The sequence below is a fragment of the Sabethes cyaneus genome, chromosome 1 (genome assembly GCF_943734655.1).
Source record: "Sabethes cyaneus chromosome 1, idSabCyanKW18_F2, whole genome shotgun sequence".
In the NCBI taxonomy this organism is placed as follows: domain Eukaryota; kingdom Metazoa; phylum Arthropoda; class Insecta; order Diptera; family Culicidae; genus Sabethes; species Sabethes cyaneus.
This window is the reverse complement of record NC_071353.1, coordinates 5,140,390-5,158,350: the sequence shown is the minus strand read 5'-3', so window position 1 is coordinate 5,158,350 and position 17,961 is coordinate 5,140,390. Positions and strand designations below refer to the sequence as shown.

At 41.4% G+C, this 17,961-nt stretch overlaps 3 protein-coding genes across 4 annotated transcripts; 2 read left to right on the top strand and 1 right to left on the bottom strand.

Annotated features, from left to right (window-relative positions):
• Positions 1 to 412: 412 nt before the first annotated feature.
• LOC128741944 (guanine nucleotide-binding protein-like 3 homolog) lies at positions 413 to 2,444 on the top strand. Its single transcript, XM_053838080.1, has 2 exons — positions 413 to 521; positions 595 to 2,444. Exons 1-2 carry the CDS (start codon positions 500 to 502, stop codon positions 2,397 to 2,399), a joined length of 1,827 nt encoding a protein of 608 aa, XP_053694055.1. The 5' UTR covers positions 413 to 499; the 3' UTR covers positions 2,400 to 2,444.
• Positions 2,445 to 5,728: 3,284 nt separating this feature from the next.
• On the top strand, positions 5,729 to 6,692 carry LOC128741076 (uncharacterized). Its single transcript, XM_053836655.1, has 3 exons — positions 5,729 to 5,833; positions 5,902 to 6,139; positions 6,217 to 6,692. Exons 2-3 carry the CDS (start codon positions 5,914 to 5,916, stop codon positions 6,351 to 6,353), a joined length of 363 nt encoding a protein of 120 aa, XP_053692630.1. The 5' UTR covers positions 5,729 to 5,833; positions 5,902 to 5,913; the 3' UTR covers positions 6,354 to 6,692.
• LOC128741062 (scaffold protein salvador) lies at positions 6,366 to 17,086 on the bottom strand. 2 transcript variants are annotated; one of them, XR_008412196.1, is made up of 6 exons: positions 16,330 to 17,086; positions 14,946 to 16,272; positions 14,685 to 14,875; positions 14,476 to 14,608; positions 6,710 to 6,910; positions 6,366 to 6,636 (listed from the first exon to the last, which is right to left on the bottom strand). XR_008412196.1 is itself a non-coding variant. In XM_053836641.1 (5 exons), the coding sequence occupies exons 1-5, from the start codon at positions 16,415 to 16,417 to the stop codon at positions 6,838 to 6,840; spliced, it is 1,812 nt and encodes a 603-aa protein (XP_053692616.1). In that variant the 5' UTR covers positions 16,418 to 17,086; the 3' UTR covers positions 6,366 to 6,837. The 2 variants fall into 2 exon arrangements, 1 of the variants encoding a protein (XP_053692616.1); XM_053836641.1 differs by having other exon boundaries at positions 6,366 to 6,910.
• Positions 17,087 to 17,961: the final 875 nt, after the last annotated feature.

The following is a 17,961-nucleotide window of genomic DNA, read 5'->3' as shown; positions in this document are numbered from 1 at the left end:
CACTGGGCTTAGCAAGCTCTATAGAGTTTGCTAAGCCCAGTGAAAAAGGCTACAAAAACTTATCGTTTATCACTCAAACGTATGTTTTTCTACCGGGGTATAACTGGGGGAAAACAAAAACAAACGTGTAAAATCAATGTAAAATCTAACAACAGCAACAACAAATCGCGCGTCGATGTGTGCGTACGATAAACGTCAGCAAGCTCAATATGTAAAATCTAACAACAGCAACAACAAATCGCGCGTCGACGTGTGCGTGCGGCAAACGTCAGTAAGCTCAATAGAGATGTCGATGGTGTGATTTTGACAATTTCACACCCCTGACTTTTTCTTGCTCACTCTGCTCACATCTCTCCTGTATAAAATATGAAAATATCCCATTAAAATTTTCGAAAAACAATTGGCAACGCTGCGCATGCATTCTTTTTCAAAACAAATGTGAAAACGTGGTCGTCGTCGTAGAGCGACTGCCTGATAAATTCGGTTTTTTCTTCACAAAATGGCTTTAAAAGCATTAAAATGTAAGTAAAATTAGACTGCCTAGGAAGTATATTTGAAAATCAATAAAAATACACTGATTTATTTTTTCTTAAGGTCGAAAATCTAAGCGGCAAAAGGCATCGCTGCGTTACAAAGTCATCAAAAAGATCGCCGCCAGCAAGCGGAAGAAGGAGAAGGAAGCAAAAAAAGTTCCCAAATTTCGATCAAAAAAGCAAAAGCTGATCCAAGTGCCTAATATTTGCCCATTCAAAAAGGAAATACTGGATGAGGTGGCCGAACATAAGCAGTTCGTTGAACAGGAAAAGGAACGTAAGCGGGAACTCCTGAAGCAGCACAGACAACAAGCTTTGCAGGGTCAAACAATCGAGTCCATCGCAGAGGATGCGGACAAGCGCAGTCAAGGATTTGACCCGACGAAGGCTCAACCTAAAGTGCAGGAAGAGTACGTCAATGTTGGTCGTGGCAAAGAGGGTTCACTGAAGGCGTACTTCAAAGAATTCAAAAAGGTTATTGATGCAGCTGATGTCATTCTGGAGGTAGTTGACGCCAGAGATCCACTGGGTACACGGTGTGCTGAGGTGGCCCAAATCGTTCGAGAAGCTCCCGGCCAAAAAAGGTTAGTGCTGATTCTGAACAAAGCCGATCTAGTACCAAGGCAAAATCTTGAGAAATGGTTAAAATATTTGCGTAAATCAGGACCGGTTATTCCGTTCAAAGCCACCACACAGACGCAAAAGTTTCGCATTGGAAACCGTAAATTTAAGGCAGCAAAAACTTTGGAATGCTCTCCTTGCATCGGAGCAGATTTGCTAAAAGAACTGCTGGCCAATTACTGTCGCAGTGACGATATTCGCACATCCATTCGAGTGGGAATTGTAGGTCTCCCGAATGTGGGCAAAAGTTCGCTTGTGAATTCCCTGAAACGCAAACGAGCCTGTCTGGTAGGGGCAAAACCTGGCATCACCAAACAGATGCAAGAGGTACAAATCGATTCACACGTAAAGCTAATCGACAGTCCGGGAATAATTTTCCAGCGCCCGAAAGACGAAGATCAGAATCGATTCTACGCTTTGAAGAATGCACAGAAAGTTACAGAAATTCAAGATCCTTTCCCGTTGGCGGATGACATCCTGAAACGAGGCACAATGACCTACTTCTGCAAGCTGTACGATGTTTCCGAGTTTCATTCGACGGATGAATTCCTTGCCAAAAAAGCCATCAAGATGGGTGCGCTTGCTAAGAAGGGCGTTCCGGATGTGAAAAAGGCTGCCCGAACACTGATTGAAGATTGGAATGCAGGCAAAATTAAATATTGCACCCATCCACCGGAGGATGGAGATGAAATTCATGTTAGTGCTCAGTTGGTTACGAATGATGCTCCGGAATTCAGCCTAGACAATTTCGATCGAGTACTGCAACAGTTGGACAATGAGTACGAGGAGAGTTTCAAGATGAAAGACAAGGATGGCGATGAAATGGGCGTCATTTCTAAAGATGAGATCCTTACGATGGAGCTGGATACCAAAGCACCAGTTAGCATGAAACTGGCAAAGGAGGATCAAAAAAATAACGCTCTTGGCGAACTTATCCGAGGTGCTGGTAAGATAATCGAGGAAGAGGAATCGGCTAGCAGCGTTAAAGGCAAAAAGCGAAAGGTGAATGATTACGCCGAGGAGGAGAAAAAGTTTCGAAAGGATCCGATGTTTCAGTTGGACGGCAATAAGACGGTAAATAAAAGCAGAAAGGCCGAACTGAAAGCGAAAAAGAAGGCTGCTGCCAGGGGAGAAAAGCGAGTCACGGAAATGGCGGACGATTTGGAGCTGTTGTCGGTTGGTGGAAGCGCTAAGAAGAAGAAATCCGCTGATGAATACGATTTCGATAGTGACTATCAAATGTAAACTTTTGTTTGATTTTGTATGATATAATACAGATAGTTGCAATGACCCGCTTTTTTATTTTAAATGTTGACAAATTTGTTGTGAATCTTCGAGTACTTGCACTGCCGCATTGTATACAATACATATGGAGTGTTGATTTCTTTTTGTTTTTGTTTTGGCGTAAGACTAGGTCTTTCAAAAAGGTATCTGACATAGGCCGTCATTCAAAAAAATGTGAGTGTCACGAAAAAATGATTCAATGCTCCCGATTTTGTATCGCGCGGACCATGGGTCTTAATTTGTAAGTCACGTCGAGCAACTCGACTCAACCCAGTCACTGTCGAGTGTCGAGTGAACGGGCAGCACAGCGACTGAATGCACTTGCTGACGGTTCAGTCACTAACTTTTTAGCGTTCGATTCAGCCGAGTTACGCGACAAAAAGGTGACTACATAATCGCCTCTATTCTACATACCGATCGGATCTGAATCCGATCAGAAATTGCGCTTCGATCGGAATACAATGAATACAACATTAAATTAAAAAAAAACTTTCCAATTAAATTCTACCACAGTGATAGAAATCCGTATTCGTACGGCAACATGCAATTTCGTTTTTCTACATTTGAAAGTTTAACCGAAATTTTAGGGAAATTTAGGGAAATTTATCATAGTGTCAGATGTTAATTTTAAGGTATGAAATCTGGTTTTGGAAAAATGGTTTTTATCTAAAAAAAATATATATATATAAATTAGCGCATGAAAAAATCCACTCAAATTCATATTCGTACGGGCTTCGAATCAGTTTTGATTTCGCACATGTGGCTTAATTTCAAAAATTAGTATTTAGTATGGTATCCCTTGGTCATTGCAACTGCCTTTAGTCTATGCTGACCAGACGTCCCGGATTATGCGAGACTGTCCCGGATTTGGATGGCTTGTCCCGGAAAGTATCCCACATTGATTAATTTTTTAATCGAAACAGTTTCTAAGGATGAAACTAAACAGCAAATTATGTTACATTGCATGAAAAAACCTACTGCTGACACTCTCGTCAGTCGGTGCACACCCTCCTCAGTCTCGGCCCTGGCCACTGGCCAGCCGGCATCTCGAACTCCTCAACTGATCAATGTTGATGGTGACTGTTCTCTTTATCTTCAGCTTTCGCTTCATTATCCCTCAGTATTTCAATACTGCACGAACCCGGGGACAATTTGGTACAATCAGCTCTTTTGAGATGAACTGAAGTTCATTGTCCATTGCAGCATGCATGCTGAAACTGCGGCAGACTATCATGGGACTTAATGAAGGGCATAATCCGCTTAGGGAGGCACCCACCCCTGTGTATCTCCGAATTCTTATCCGTCACAAAACACTGGTTTTCACACGGATGCCAATGAAGCAGATCCCTTGCCAAGTCATGACCTTTTATCACGAACCCATCCCTAAAACCAATCTAAAATCTTCTACAAACCCTACCGCAAGCCAGAGCATGAGGAATTTAACCCCTGGGTTTGGCTGAAATCAGCCTTCTGTGAAGCTTATTTATCATCGAGTCAGACACATGCATCGCATTTCGTCCAATGTTGCTAATCGAGCGAGAAATCAACCATGCCTACACACACGTGAAAGAGTATGAGAAACATAGCGTTCAACGTTTACGCCGCACACGCAGATATAAAAGAAACAGCCGCCGGTACTGTGTGCAGACATTCTGCTACCCACACACCCGCGCATGCACATACTCACATCGTTCTTCTGCTAAGCTTACTCGGAAGTTAAATAACTCCTGAGGAATCAACTGCCCGTGAGGCCTAGTGGCGCATTGAGATAAACATTTTCCATTACTTTTTATCTTCTTCTTCATCTTCGCCCGCGATTTTACTGGTTTCGTCACCACCCGGCCACGTAGCCCGCGAGACCGGATTCTAGCCTATGTTTAATGTTTGAGGCTTCTGTTGGGCTCCCCACTTGCTCGATAACACTTGTAGCCATTCCGAGACGGATTCGCCGTATAGTACCGTGTACCCCCGTTCGTTTGAACGATTACTCATGCAAACTAACGGGGTTAATTTTTAATTTGAACAAGTGGTAACCCTAAATATGCAGAAACTTATGTGAACTGGTCGCCCTGCTCTTTGTTATCGTTTTAGTGGTTTGATTTGTTTGCAGTTGCTAGCAACGAATTTTCATTCTGCGATCGGATTTCTATCATAATCGTTCGGAAAACGGAATGTGAAACAAATTACACACGCAAGGTAAGTACAAACAAATCGTGTTTCTGTGCATTGTCTGCATAAGTAAATGATGTCATGTTGAGAATGACATTTGAACCATTTTTAATTTGCACGTCGTGCAAACCAGCGGGGTCCAATTTAAAAAGTGTTCAGATTAAAAACGGTCAAACGAACGGGGGTCCACGGTACACGCGTGTTCGTGTTCGCTAGTGTGGGTGCTTGAGCTGTTAGAAAGCTCTATTGCGCTCGTTCACAATGAAGTATGGCGCGGAAAAGTGACAGTTCAAACTTTAGTTCACGTTCATTTTCACGACAACTGAAGGTATAATTAACAAAAGGGCGATTGTCGCAAGTGTAAACAAACCGAGTGAGGGTTGATTTTCCTATGCTGGTCTAGCAAAAAATAACTCACCCGTTTTGTTTACATTTGCGTCATTCGCCCTTTTGTTAATTCTATCTAGAACTGTAAAGCGGCCTTGGGTATCCAAACTCTTGGTTACTTGATGGGTTATAGCGCCTATTCGCTAGGCGCGTCCGGCAGAAAACGAACAAAAATCTGGCAGCGAAAAACTTTTTCTGCCAGACATTCTGCCGGATTTCTGGCCGCCGCCACCCGTGAAAACTAGCAGAAATGCAACATCCGATTCTGGCAGAAATTTCCCCTTACGGGTTTTCAGCCGGATTTCTATTCGATTTCTGCCAGAGGTTTCGAATAAAAACCGGTTTTGTACAGATTCAGCTTTCCCTCCTTTTTTGGAGGGTAGCAGCAGCGGACTGTAGCACTACCAGCAAGAAGCGTGCAATAAACAGGTTAACAATAAAATTATACCTGCTTTGTCATGTTTTATATTATTCTCTTACCTTTTGCCCGAAACTGCAAAGCTGATGAACCACTTTTCACCTGCCTCAAAGTGTCACATTTGACATAAAGAGAATCGAGCGAAAAATGAAGACTGGTTCTGTTCGATTTCTGCCAGGCATCCGACTTTTTCGAAAGCGGGTAAAGCTGGATAGGGAGAAAAGCAGGACGAATTTTTTATCGGGCTGTCAAAATTTTCTATTGGGATGAGAGTGGTGCATTTTTTTCCATATAAACAAAATCGGCTCGAATCTTTGATTATGCAAGTACATAAGGCAGAAGGCACATAATCGAGGACTTCTAATCTCGAAATGTTTTATAATTTTATTTTGTGAATTTTGCTCACAATACCGAGTTACAGGTAAGGTGAAACAAAATATTGTACTTTTCTTAATACTATCTAACATTTTAAACTATTTTTATCTGCAGTCTTCAGCAGCTATGACCCTGTTTCAGCAGCCGCGCTGGCTGCGTCGCTGGATCCGGCGACGAATGAACCCGCTACCGATCAGTAAAGCCGCAAAGTGGAAGGGCAGGCTCAGTATCTTGTACGGGCTGCTCGCTTGGAATGCGCTCGGCTTCGTGGCCTACCAGATCTACAATGGCAAAAACGATTGGGCTAAGTATTATGGTTACAAAACGGATGCGGAAGATGCCCTGCCTCAAGGTACCTAGTAACTTGTGACATTTTGGTTTCGTATTTATATGGCTTCGAAGTTAACTAATAGATTATTGTTTTTTAAGCTTATCGAATAGCCAAACAGCTGAAGATAGAAAATGCTCGAGTCGTGAAATTTGCAGGGATTTCGAAAAGAGACGAGTACGAGATTAAGGACATGGAGATTGTTCGGGAAGAAAATGATTCGCAGAACAGAACATGAACTAATGTAGTTTTTTATCGTTTCGATATTTTATTTCTGTTCTAGTACTAGCAGGATACATGCTTGATAAAATATAATTCTAACCTCATATCGCGGGTTGATTTTGTAATTATAAAAACAGTAATTATTTGTGATGTTTTAAAACGACGTTAGCTAAAACTTTTGAAATGATGTTGTTTTTGCTGCGTATTGTCACATGTTACAACCATTGATGAAGAGCTATTTGCGGTCTGCACGATCATCGATAATACGTCACTAGTATACTTTCCTAGTTACCAAGGAACTGTTGGATATCACATTTTTGAAACGTTTAATAAAGCCGTTACTGAAAGCTTGCAAAACAACAACTAACAAACCATTTAAAAAAAATCAAACTGTCGGACATTTTCATTTCTAGAGTATTAATACGCGCTAGTAATAAGCACAATAATCTCTTCACTGGCATTACAATGCTTCTTTAGTAAAGGCACATAATGCAAGTTGTCTAGGCGTTCGAGTCGTTACTACTTAGATAGGCCAGTCGTTTTTTCTCTTCCATCATCGATCGGATTGCTATCCTAAAATTGAAAAAAGAAGTTTAATGTTACTTAACAACAACAGTTCAATAGTTCATTGAACTTCAGTGCAACCGGGTGAGAGAGAGAGCTAAACGAAGCCCGTCTCTAGGACTGTTGGAATAGTATTAAAGCAGCCCATTAACGGCGCAGCGGAAAGTGTCATCAGACGAGACGAGAAGAATGTAACGTGGGCGTCGATGCTGCAACAGGGCCCGTCAAAATGTGGAACGATATAGACAGCAAACTCAGTTTTCCAGGATAAGAAACGCCGCCGGGAAGAAATGCGAAGACATGGAGCAGCAGTATCGTTCTCAGGAAACGCATAAATTCTATAAGACACTGAACGTATTCCACAAAGGCTTTGTGCCGCGAGCACACATGGCATATGTCCCTAATACAAAAAGGAATGTGAGAGCTATCGAGCGAGCACCATTCTCTTCGCAGCCTATAAAGTACTTTATCAGATCATCTTTTGTCGTTTATCGCCGCTAGCGAGTAGATTCGTGGTAATTTACCAAGCCGGTTTTGTGAACGAGCAATCGACACCAGACCAAATCTTTGTGTTGCGACAGATCCTCCAAAAGTGTCGCGAATACCAAGTCCCTACGCACCATCTACTTATAGATTTCGAGGCCACCTGCGATACTATCGACGGTGAAGAGCTATGAAATATGACGGCAATGGGTAACCGTAGTAATCGCGAGTCGTGTTAAAAAAAATTTCACTCGTCGAATTTGCTAGAAGTTATTTTTTCATCGGAAGAATCGAAGAATTCAAGAATCGTGAGAATGGAAGAGGACCGTACTCAACGCGTGTACCTGTGACGGAAGGAATTTTTCAAATTGGAGTTTCCGGATGGAGGCATACCTGGAAGAGGATGGCTTGGTCCATTGTATCCGGATATCATTGGAAGAGGAAGATTTTTACCGGGAAAATATGGCTGATGCTGCGAAAGTGGTGGCGGAGAAGGTGCGAAAGCAGATATGGCGGAAGCAAGAGGAGGCCAAGTGCAAGTCAATCCTGATCCACAAAACTGCTGATTCCGAGCTGGAATATATTCGCGGTAAACGATCTCCCAAGGACATTTAAAACACGCTGAAATACACATTTGAGCCGAAGGGTGTCAGGAATTTTCTTTCCACTGAAACAGCTAACCGGAATGAAGTACGACAAGTCGCCGATGAAGGAACATATCGTTGTTTTCGAAAAGGTAATTCGTGAACTAGTATCCGCCGAGATGACGTTTGCTGAGGCCGAAATAGTATTCTTTCTGCTGCAAACGATGCCTGAGTCGTACAACCAGTTGATAACAGCTTTGGAAACGTTACCGGTAGAGCAATGTTCGATGGAATTTATCAGGACGAGATTGCTGAATGAAGACGTGAAGCGACAACATAGCACCGAAAAGCTGGAACCTGGAATAGCATTTGCTGGTAAAAGCAGGAAATTTACGTTCAAGTGCCACACTTGCGGAAAAATAGGCCACAAACGGGCAAACTGTCCAGACATCAGACAGGAAAGGCCATCGGAAAATCTAGGAAAGCAGAGGAAACAACGAGCCAATCTATCGGAAACGAACGATGACGTAGCTTTTATCTCTTCGGAAGGGGACCGAAAGACGATTTTCGCTAGATTTTGGATAGCGGAGCATCGGAACACATGGTAGGTGACAAAGAATACAGGTGACAAAGAATTTTGAGAGGACAGGAAGTGGTTTACCGAGCTAAGCGACAGGATAGACTCTACGAGCTGGATGTGACCGTCAACCGAACCAATTCAGCCATGGTTTCGGAAGCGGAGAATAAAATGTCTCTGTGGCATCGTCGGTACGGGCACGTCGGAAATACTGGCCTGCTGAAACTTATTCGTCACAACATGGTTGAGGGAATCGACATTGGAGGAAATGCTGCGCCGGACGCGAAGGTATGTGAATCATGCATGATAGGGAAGCAAACACGTTTGCCGTTCGAGGAGAGTAGTCGACCTCGTTCTGCTCGTCCTGAACTCGTCTTGAACTAATCACTACGGATGTATGCGGCGGTCCGTTCACCCTAGCCTCTTGGAATGGTCGAAAAATCTTTGTCAGGCTGAAGGCTAAAAGTGACGTACTGGAAGCATTTCAAAAATATGCTCCAATGGCCACCGCTCATTTTGGAACAAAAATTGCAAGGGTAAGAAGTGACAACGGCGGAGAGTACATTGATGCAGAATTCATCGCATATTGTGAGAATGCAGGCATTATAATGGAACCAACTGTACCTTATACGACACAGCAGAATGACGTTGCCGAAAGGATGAATAGGACTATAATGGAACGTTTGAGAGCTATGCTAGATGATGCGGGATTCAAACGATCGATGTGTCGTGAAGCAGTAGTGGCAGCTGTTCATACAATCAATCGTAGTCCAACATCTGCACTCCCGGAAGTGAAAACACCTTACAAAATGTGCTTTGGGCACAAACCAAATGTGTCAAAATTGCGAATTTGCGAAAGCAAGGCGTTCAGTCACGTTCCCAAGGAACCAGGTCTAAGCTTGAAGCCAAAAGTCAAGTACATATGCTATTTGGTTCGTTATGGTATTAATGGATATCGACTATGGAATGCAACTCAGCGGAAAATCGTAAGTGCTCGAGACGTAATTGTTGAGGAAATCAAACCATAGATTACACATTGTAAGGAAATCTACACGGATGATCATTTAGTAGCAGATCGACTGCCGATGAATGATGATGAGCTAAATCAAATTACCGGAAATGCGCAGCAACGGTTGGAGGAAGCTGGGACTGATACTGTTGAAGAAGTGATACGGATCGAAGTGCCGTGGAAGAAGCTGTTCCTGTTCGACGTAATCAGCGTGTTCGTGGGCCTCTCTCTCGTCTGGCTGATTATGACATGTGTGTTGCTTTTACCCTAAATGCGAAAACTTCGTGGAAGCGTTACCGGAAAGCATTGAAGAGTTGGAGGAACGCGATGACTGGCTGATGTGGAAAGCTGCAATCGATGAAAAAATGTGTGCGTTGGAGAAAAACAAAACATGGAACCTTGTAGATCTTCCGGAAGTAAAAAGAGTAGAGCCATGTAAGTGGGTTTTCAAAATCAAAACAGGAGATCCACTTCCTAGATACAAAGCACGACTGGTAGCAAAAGGGTGTTCAAAGCGTTATGGTTTCGACTATCAAGACAACTTACGCTCCCGTTGTGCGTGTAACTACTGTTCGAACGTTGCTGTCAGTAGCGTTACAGCAAGGTCTTCATCTACATCAAATGGATGTGTGGATCAAATGGAGCTTACGGAAACGGTGTACAAGCGGCATCCTCTAGGATTTGAGAGGGGTAAGAAAGTGTGCAGGTTAAACAAATAACTGTATGGCTTTGAACAAGCACCTCGCAGTTGGAACGAACGGTTCAACAGATTCCTGTTCGAGCGGTCGCAGTATGATACTTGCCTGTACGTGAAACAGTCGAAATGTGTACGTATTTATTTAGTGCTCTATGTTGACGATATTGTTCTGGTGTCAAATTCACTAGATGAAATTAAACTTCAACTACAACAGGAATTCGAAATGAAGGATTTGCAGGAGCTCCAGTATTTCCTTGGTTTAAAAATTGAACTGGATAGAAGCAAAGGTACGTTGTCGTTGAATCAAACCAAATATATATCCGATCTGCTCAAACATTTTGGGATGGAGAATTGCAAATCAGCTGCTACCCCAATGGAAGTAAATTTGAAATTGAAGAAGCTTGAGGAAAATGAATCACCAACATGTCATCCTTATCGTGAACTTGTTGGGTGTCTGATATACTTGATGCTGTCAACTCGGCCGGACAACAGTAGTGCGGTGAATATTCTCAGTCGTTTTTAAGGTGGTGCATTGGAACTTCACTGGACTCATCTCAAACGTGTGTTACGCTATCTGCAAGGAACCAGAAACTACTCTCTGACTTATCAACGAAGGGACGCCGTTTCACCACTTGTTGGATTAGCTGATGCTGACTGGGGAAGCGACGTGAACGATCGACGATCGACATCCGGTTGTTTGTTCCAGGTCTTCGGAAACACGGTTTCGTGGACGACAAGGAAGCAGACCAGTGTATCGTTGAGTTCTACAGAGGTTGAATACATATCCATCATTCAAGCAGCATGCGAAGCAATCTGGTTGAGGAATTTGCTGTTCGAGTTTAATGTCGTTTTGGAATCTCCCACGGTTATATTCGAAGACAATCAATTGTGTATTTACATTGCAACCGAACCACGAGATCAAAAACGAATGAAGCATTTGGATATACGTTACTACTATATTCGCGAGTGTGTTCAGAATGGTTCTATATCGATAAAGTTTGTTCCTACTCAGAAACAGCTTGCTGATGTGTTTACAAAAGCGCTTCCCGTAATCATCTTTAACAAACACCGTGCAGTGCTAGGACTGAGAAGGGGTGTTGAAATACAGACTCAACATTAGTTTTGTAAACTAAGCAACCTTAGATTTTACGTTTACTATAAATACCACTAGCTCTGGTGTTAGTTAAACTCTTTGTTAATAAATCTCTCTACAAACGCAGCATCCAGGAAGTTGCTGAAACTGAAAGAATGCAATGGTCGGGACATGTTGTCAGAATGCCGGACAGCAACCCCGCAAAAATGGTGTTCGCCACGAATCCGATTGGTACCGGACGCAGGGGTGCACAGCGCACAGTGGGGCGACTCCATACAAATGCTGGCCAAGCAAAAAAATCTCTTTAAATCAAGGATAATATGTGGTTCTTAAGTAATTTTGGGGTGCTGAGCCCGAATTTCAGGTTTATTTTGCATTAGAACGTATATTTTTTGTGTTAGGGAGAATTTTCAACTATTTTTCAAGTATTTTTTAAGTATAATGACGCATAAGAAATGAGGGTCATTTGGAAAACTATCGCAGATGGATTTTATAGGATAAAACATTATATAAAACAATACAAAGCAAGTATGAGCTTTTATAATCAACACAAAATCCATATAAGTTAATATTAATCAAAAATCAAAACTTTTCCCCTTATTAGTTTTCTTAATCTTCTTTATCTCCATCTTCTTCTTTTTCTTCTTCTTCTTCTTCTTCTGCAGAATCACTCGTTTCACATTTCATCTTCAATAGTAATATAGCGTTCTCAGAAAGATTTTTCTAATCACATTTTTCCGTTTCGAAGAAGCTATAAGCTATAAGCTATAAGGAGAAATAAGAAGACGAATAATTCTATCACGATTTGTATTTTCACACTCATTTTTGCATGTAAAATATTGTCTTGTATTTTTATGACTATTTTATATTTAAGGCAATAACCTTATTTTCATGAGGGTCAATACCGGTGTAGTGGCTAGCATTCATGCCTCTCACACTGAGGACCGTGGTTAAATTCCCAACCCCGCGGAAGTCACGAATGACCCGAGTTGTTAAAGTGACTATATAATTAAACAAAAAAAAACTTATTTTTGTGCTTCTTCTATCATTCGTCCTATCAGCAATATAGTTGTCTAAATTCATTTATGACCGCGAATTCAAATTCTTTGCATTGCAGTGGACGTATTATATGAGGACTATACCCTGACATAAAGGTTTTTGGTATACAAACAATAAGTTTCGAATTTTTCTGAAATAATGTGTTCAATAACTTGCTAAAGAAAATTTCTCAGCCTTTTAATTAAATTCATATCTATACCCGTGATTTCAGAACTTATACCAGGATTAGCATACGATCTTCAAGCTGTATTTCCGTCGTTACTATCGCGGTATCCCCCAGATTTTCTCCAACCTCTAAAATCTAGTCAATATGCAATATGGACAATACATTTGATGCAGCTTATCCAACCATGTAAAGGTGATATCCCATAATTAACCCTCTAACGGGTAAGACCGTCTGTAGACGGCCTTCGCTTTTGGAGCTCCAGAGTCGCATACTAAATTTGTTTTCAATTGGCAATATCGGAAATGTGTTCTAAACAGACTTCTTGACATTTTGATACTAATATCATAACATTCTGACCATGCATTCAAAAGTTATCATCTTTCAAAAACAAAAATTCCGATAAATTCCGAAAATAATTAATGCGCGAATTTTCACTTTTTTATTTTTGTAGAAAAAGGACATTTAGAACAAAATGATTGATCTAAAAAGTTTTTCTATGAGTAAATTTCATGCATTATTTTAATTTTGTAATATGTCTGAATTGAAAAAATATCTGGGTAGAGCGTTAGACATGAAAAAGGAAACAGAGAAATTGGACTTTTTCTTACCTGGCGATCCTCCAGATAACTATTTTTGCATGAAAATCAGAACTTAAGGTTTTTTCGTGTGTACTTTCATGATAAAATAGTCATTAGCTTGATCTCATTGTTTTTACTATGTTGCCCGTTAGAGGGTTAAGATATCCTACGTTTACTTTGAGTGTTTGCATTTTGTCTATATAGTTGAATTCTGATATAGTAGCCTTACAAGCGTAACATCTGTGCTCTGCGCTACTCTGCGCTAAATGAGACTATATCCATTTGAAAGCTCATATTTTACGCTAACTTTTACCGGTAGTGTCAATAGTGGCGAACCTTGGCTTCAAAACTTTTAAGCGTGTTTTACGCGAAAATATGGCACTTTTTTAATGAAAATTAAAATTGTGGCATACTATGATAAAATTACTGCATACTCAATTAATGGGCTTTATTCAGCACTATTTTTCGAAGAACTTTTCCTTAGACACCGTTGAAATCCGAGCTACCGTTAGACCTCTAGCACGTTTTGAAATATTGGGTTATTTTTCAAAAAAACACTAAAACATGCTGAGATAGCATACTTTAAAAATTCATAGAAAATTCAAATTTTGTCATATTGATCTAAAATTTTGGATTTGAACACTTCAATAGTATAGAATCACAGGAAAAATACAAGGGAGAGTCGAAATGAACTTTCATTTTTTGGCTGCTGGCCAGCGATTCCCCACTGTGCAGCGTGCTGGATGGTTAGACCATGTGGAGCAAGACCTGGAAAATGTGGGACACTCGAGAAATTGGAGACGGACAGCCACGGACCGAGTCTGTTGGCGCAACATTGTTATGCAGGTGAAATTCTAAAGGACATAGCATAAGAATAAGTAAGTTTCTTCTATGATGCTTAGTTCATAAGTTATAAATTTTTTAAATAACCGAAATCGCTCTTGGAGTTAATTTACGAGTAATATAGAAAAGCCTAAGTTTTTTAATACAGTTTCCGCTCATGGTGCATGAACTATTATAGACGTTTGCAAAAGAACTGTACGATAATGTTGAACCCTTGTCGGTGAAAACCAAGTGCGATCCCAAGAGGGACCCAATGTTTTTTTAGGATACTAAATTTGTTTGTGGATTTTAGGGCGGTGTACGATTCAGTTAAGACAATCAGCTGCGATAGATCCGAATCCTTAAACCTGGTAGCCTCCGGGAGAGGGACCTTAGACTAACAATTAACCTTCTATTCCCCAAAACTTACCCAAAGTTACAGAAAATGTCAGAAGTAGATCTGGATTATTGGCAGCGGTGTCCAAATTCTTCCCTACAAAACTCACCTCAACGTTTCATACTTTACCACAATCATGTGGCACTCCTGGCGGAACAGCTTGGTCAGCATACCGGCAATGCCTTCCAGCTGCTGCAGCTGAAACATGTCCCATTTGAGTTTGTGATCATTTTCCGGTGAAGCTAAAGGGGCAGAAAAGAAAGTGGAAACGGAAGAATCACTAAACGGACAAAGAGGACAAGGCAAAATCGAACTTACATTTAGCGTAAAACTCCAGCCATTCGGGAACCGCTTCCAGCAAGTACGGGTTCGCCGGTACCAGAGCGCTGTGCGGAGTGAAATGGGTGTGGGACGCTATTAGTGGTCGTGGTATTTCAACCGGAGTGGCATGATGCAAATAGCAGGATGTCAAGTATGGATGGCTGTCCTGGGCTTGGCCCGTGATGCAACTGAACAAAAGAGAAATGAACATTATTGTTTAACACAATGAGAACGAATGACATGAAAATAAAGACGTACTTGTAGTAATAAGTACCGTGCTGGGCAGACTCGTGCCGTTCCCAGCCGGTTGGTAATCCCTCCCGTTCCAGCGGATGGGACCAATGGGTAGTCTTGGTATTATGGTCGATGTAGTACTTACGACCGCGAAGCGTGTAATCCACAGACCAACCCGGCGGCAGTGGAAGTTCCTCTTCGGCGGCCGAGCTGTTGTTTTCCGCAGCGGCTTGCTGGTGCTGTTGTTGCTGTACGGCACTCGAAGAATTATGACGAGCGTTGTGAAGCAGGGCTTCCCCGTAGGTCATTCCACTGTTTTCCACATTGGAATAGAGCGGCTGTTGCGCTTGAGGTTGCTGACTGCGAGCTGCGAGATACGTGATGGAAGACGACACGGCTGCCACGTTGCTGGAGGTACTATTCATGTTCGAGAATAGCGACTGGTGCGAGGAATTGTTGCTATAACCTTGATATAGAGCTGTTGCCGAGTTGGTGTTGCTGTAGATTGGCGATTCCGAGCGGTTGATTTGCGTAGGATTTTCGTAGATGTGATAATGGTCTTTCGGAGCGGGCATTTGTTGGCGCGATGAGTATTGACGCGCAAACGGAGACTGTTGGTCGTTGGTGGCGAGATTTACGCTGCTAGCTGCCGCGGGAGGGTTGTTATTTCTAAGCAAATTACCGTAGTTTTCAAATCCATTTCGGAAGTTATTGCTGCTTGCGTTGTGGTGTAATTGATTGTAAGAATATTTGCGCTCGAAGTTTGAAATGTATTGCTGGTGCAGGTGTTGTTGCTGTTGAGCTTGCTGAATTTGCTGCTGAATCCGGTACTGATTAGCAGCTTTGTCTGCTTCATTTTGTTGCATCAAGATTTGATCTATTGTTTCAATGTCAACGTAGTTACCGTGGCTGTTATTATTTTGACGATCATTGCCATTCAAATTGCTAACCGCAGCAGCAAGATTAAGATTCGAAGGTTTTGCCGGGATAATCATTGCTTGCTGCTGGGGCAAATGATTTTTGTTATTTGCCATCATGAGCACACTGCTGGTAGGGTTCAGTATATTAGGCTGATCATTATGCATTGACAAATTCACGAATTTTTGCGCCAGGTTGGGAATTTTGCTGCTTGGCGTATATTTTCCTTCGTGACCCAAACCTCCCATAGATGCAGTAACCTTAATGTTACCAAACTTCTGGACATTGTTCAGGTTGGTGTTGGTTGGCGTAAGAGGCATATACACGTTATTATTCTGTCCCACATTGTTTCCACCGAATGCCTGCTGTGAACTTCTTCTACCCTTCAGCAGTTTATTTTTTCCCTGTGACTCGCTAGTCAATACGTTAATTACTGGAATCACAAAACTAATGAATTCACTTCCAGTTGAAAAATAACTATGGCACTTACTTGGTATCTCCGGTGGTGTGTCTCGTTTTACGTACTTTCCAACGACCCCATCCTTGATGGATTTATCCTTACTCTTGCGGGACAGCATTATTTCGCGTCGCACCACTTTTTAGCACGAGAAATTTTTCGCAAAAAAAAACTAAACTCACCGTTTAACTAAACTGCACACATAAAGGTCTATGAAACGATGCGTAAGCGCAATGTCTGCGATGATGATTAATAACGTGATAGTTTCGTTCCTTCGTTTTTTTTATGGCAGCTTCGAGTTGGGGTCAACCAAAACCTCCACCTTTACGAGATGGCCCCCTGACTAACACAGATATGTAAACAGCTTTCCACCTTGGCCCTGGTCCTATGCTTCTCAACCGTGATGCTGCTGCTGGCTGCTGCTATTATAATATAAATGCTATGTACTTGACGTTGCTCTCCAGTCGTTTTTTCGGTTTTCTTTTTGTTCACCAAATATTCTTTTGTTTTTCGTTTTCGCTCTTTCACTGATCTTCTTACGACACGGATGAGGCGCAGCTGCCGATATTCCTCGCTTGTTCATCGCACTCCATATTATGTCTATAATTCCTCTTCACCTTTAGGTAGGCTGCTCTGGTTTTCCACTAATGAAGAAATATCTACTAAAAGGTTTCCGATTGCGCACTATTTAAAACTCTATAGGACATTCAAAATTCTTCGCTCTAAGTGTAAAGCGAAGCCCAAATTCGTCATAAATCTTTTATCTTTTACATTCCTGACCAAAGCGAAAGTTTTCCCTTCTTTTTAGAATACACAAACGTTCGAGAAAATAAAAGTGAGCTTACTCCTTACTCAATGCTAAATAAAAATCAACATAAATTTTGACGTTTTGTTGTGATACCTCAGTCGGACAGTCGGTTGATCTGCTCCAATGGATTTAGGGCGAGGTTCGGTAAATTGAATAGGTACAAAACAGTTTTACTTTTGCAATTCAATTTTGAAACATTGTAACGAAGTTAATTTTTTACAAATGTACATGAATTAGGTTTGATAGAAAAAGAAAAACATATGCGAGTTAGATTCAGGCAATTTAATCAACAAAATGCTTTAGACATAATCGGTGCAGTCAAATTTGTGCAGTTTTTATAGACAATGGGTCGAATACTTTTTTTCCGTGCCTGCCATTTGATTGCATTGATGGTGTTCGTTCCTTTTGTTTCTTGTCAGTGGGTACAACGAACTATGCGGTCCGTGCGAGCGAAGTTCATTTTACCTTTTGATTTCAGAAAGACTAAAGTTTCATTGAATGGTATTTTTTCAGTATATGGACTTGAAAACGTTTTTGTTAGAAAACTTTTTATGTTCAATATTGTGTATTTTGCGATGTATGGAAGACATGTAGGCCACATAATTGTCTATCTTCAAAATAATTCCTCAATTTCTGAGATGGCCTATTTTAGCAAATCGATTTTAAGTTTTTAAAATATTTTTTTTTGAGTAATGAAGATTCCCAATATTTTCCAAATATCGGTCCAACTAAAAATCAGGACATTTTTTGCCCAAACATGGCGAAAAAGATTTACCTACTTACTTAAGTGGCTTGCTGTCCTTAGACAAAGCCTGTTGAACAACGTTTCTCCAGTTAACTCGGTTGTGGGTTACCGC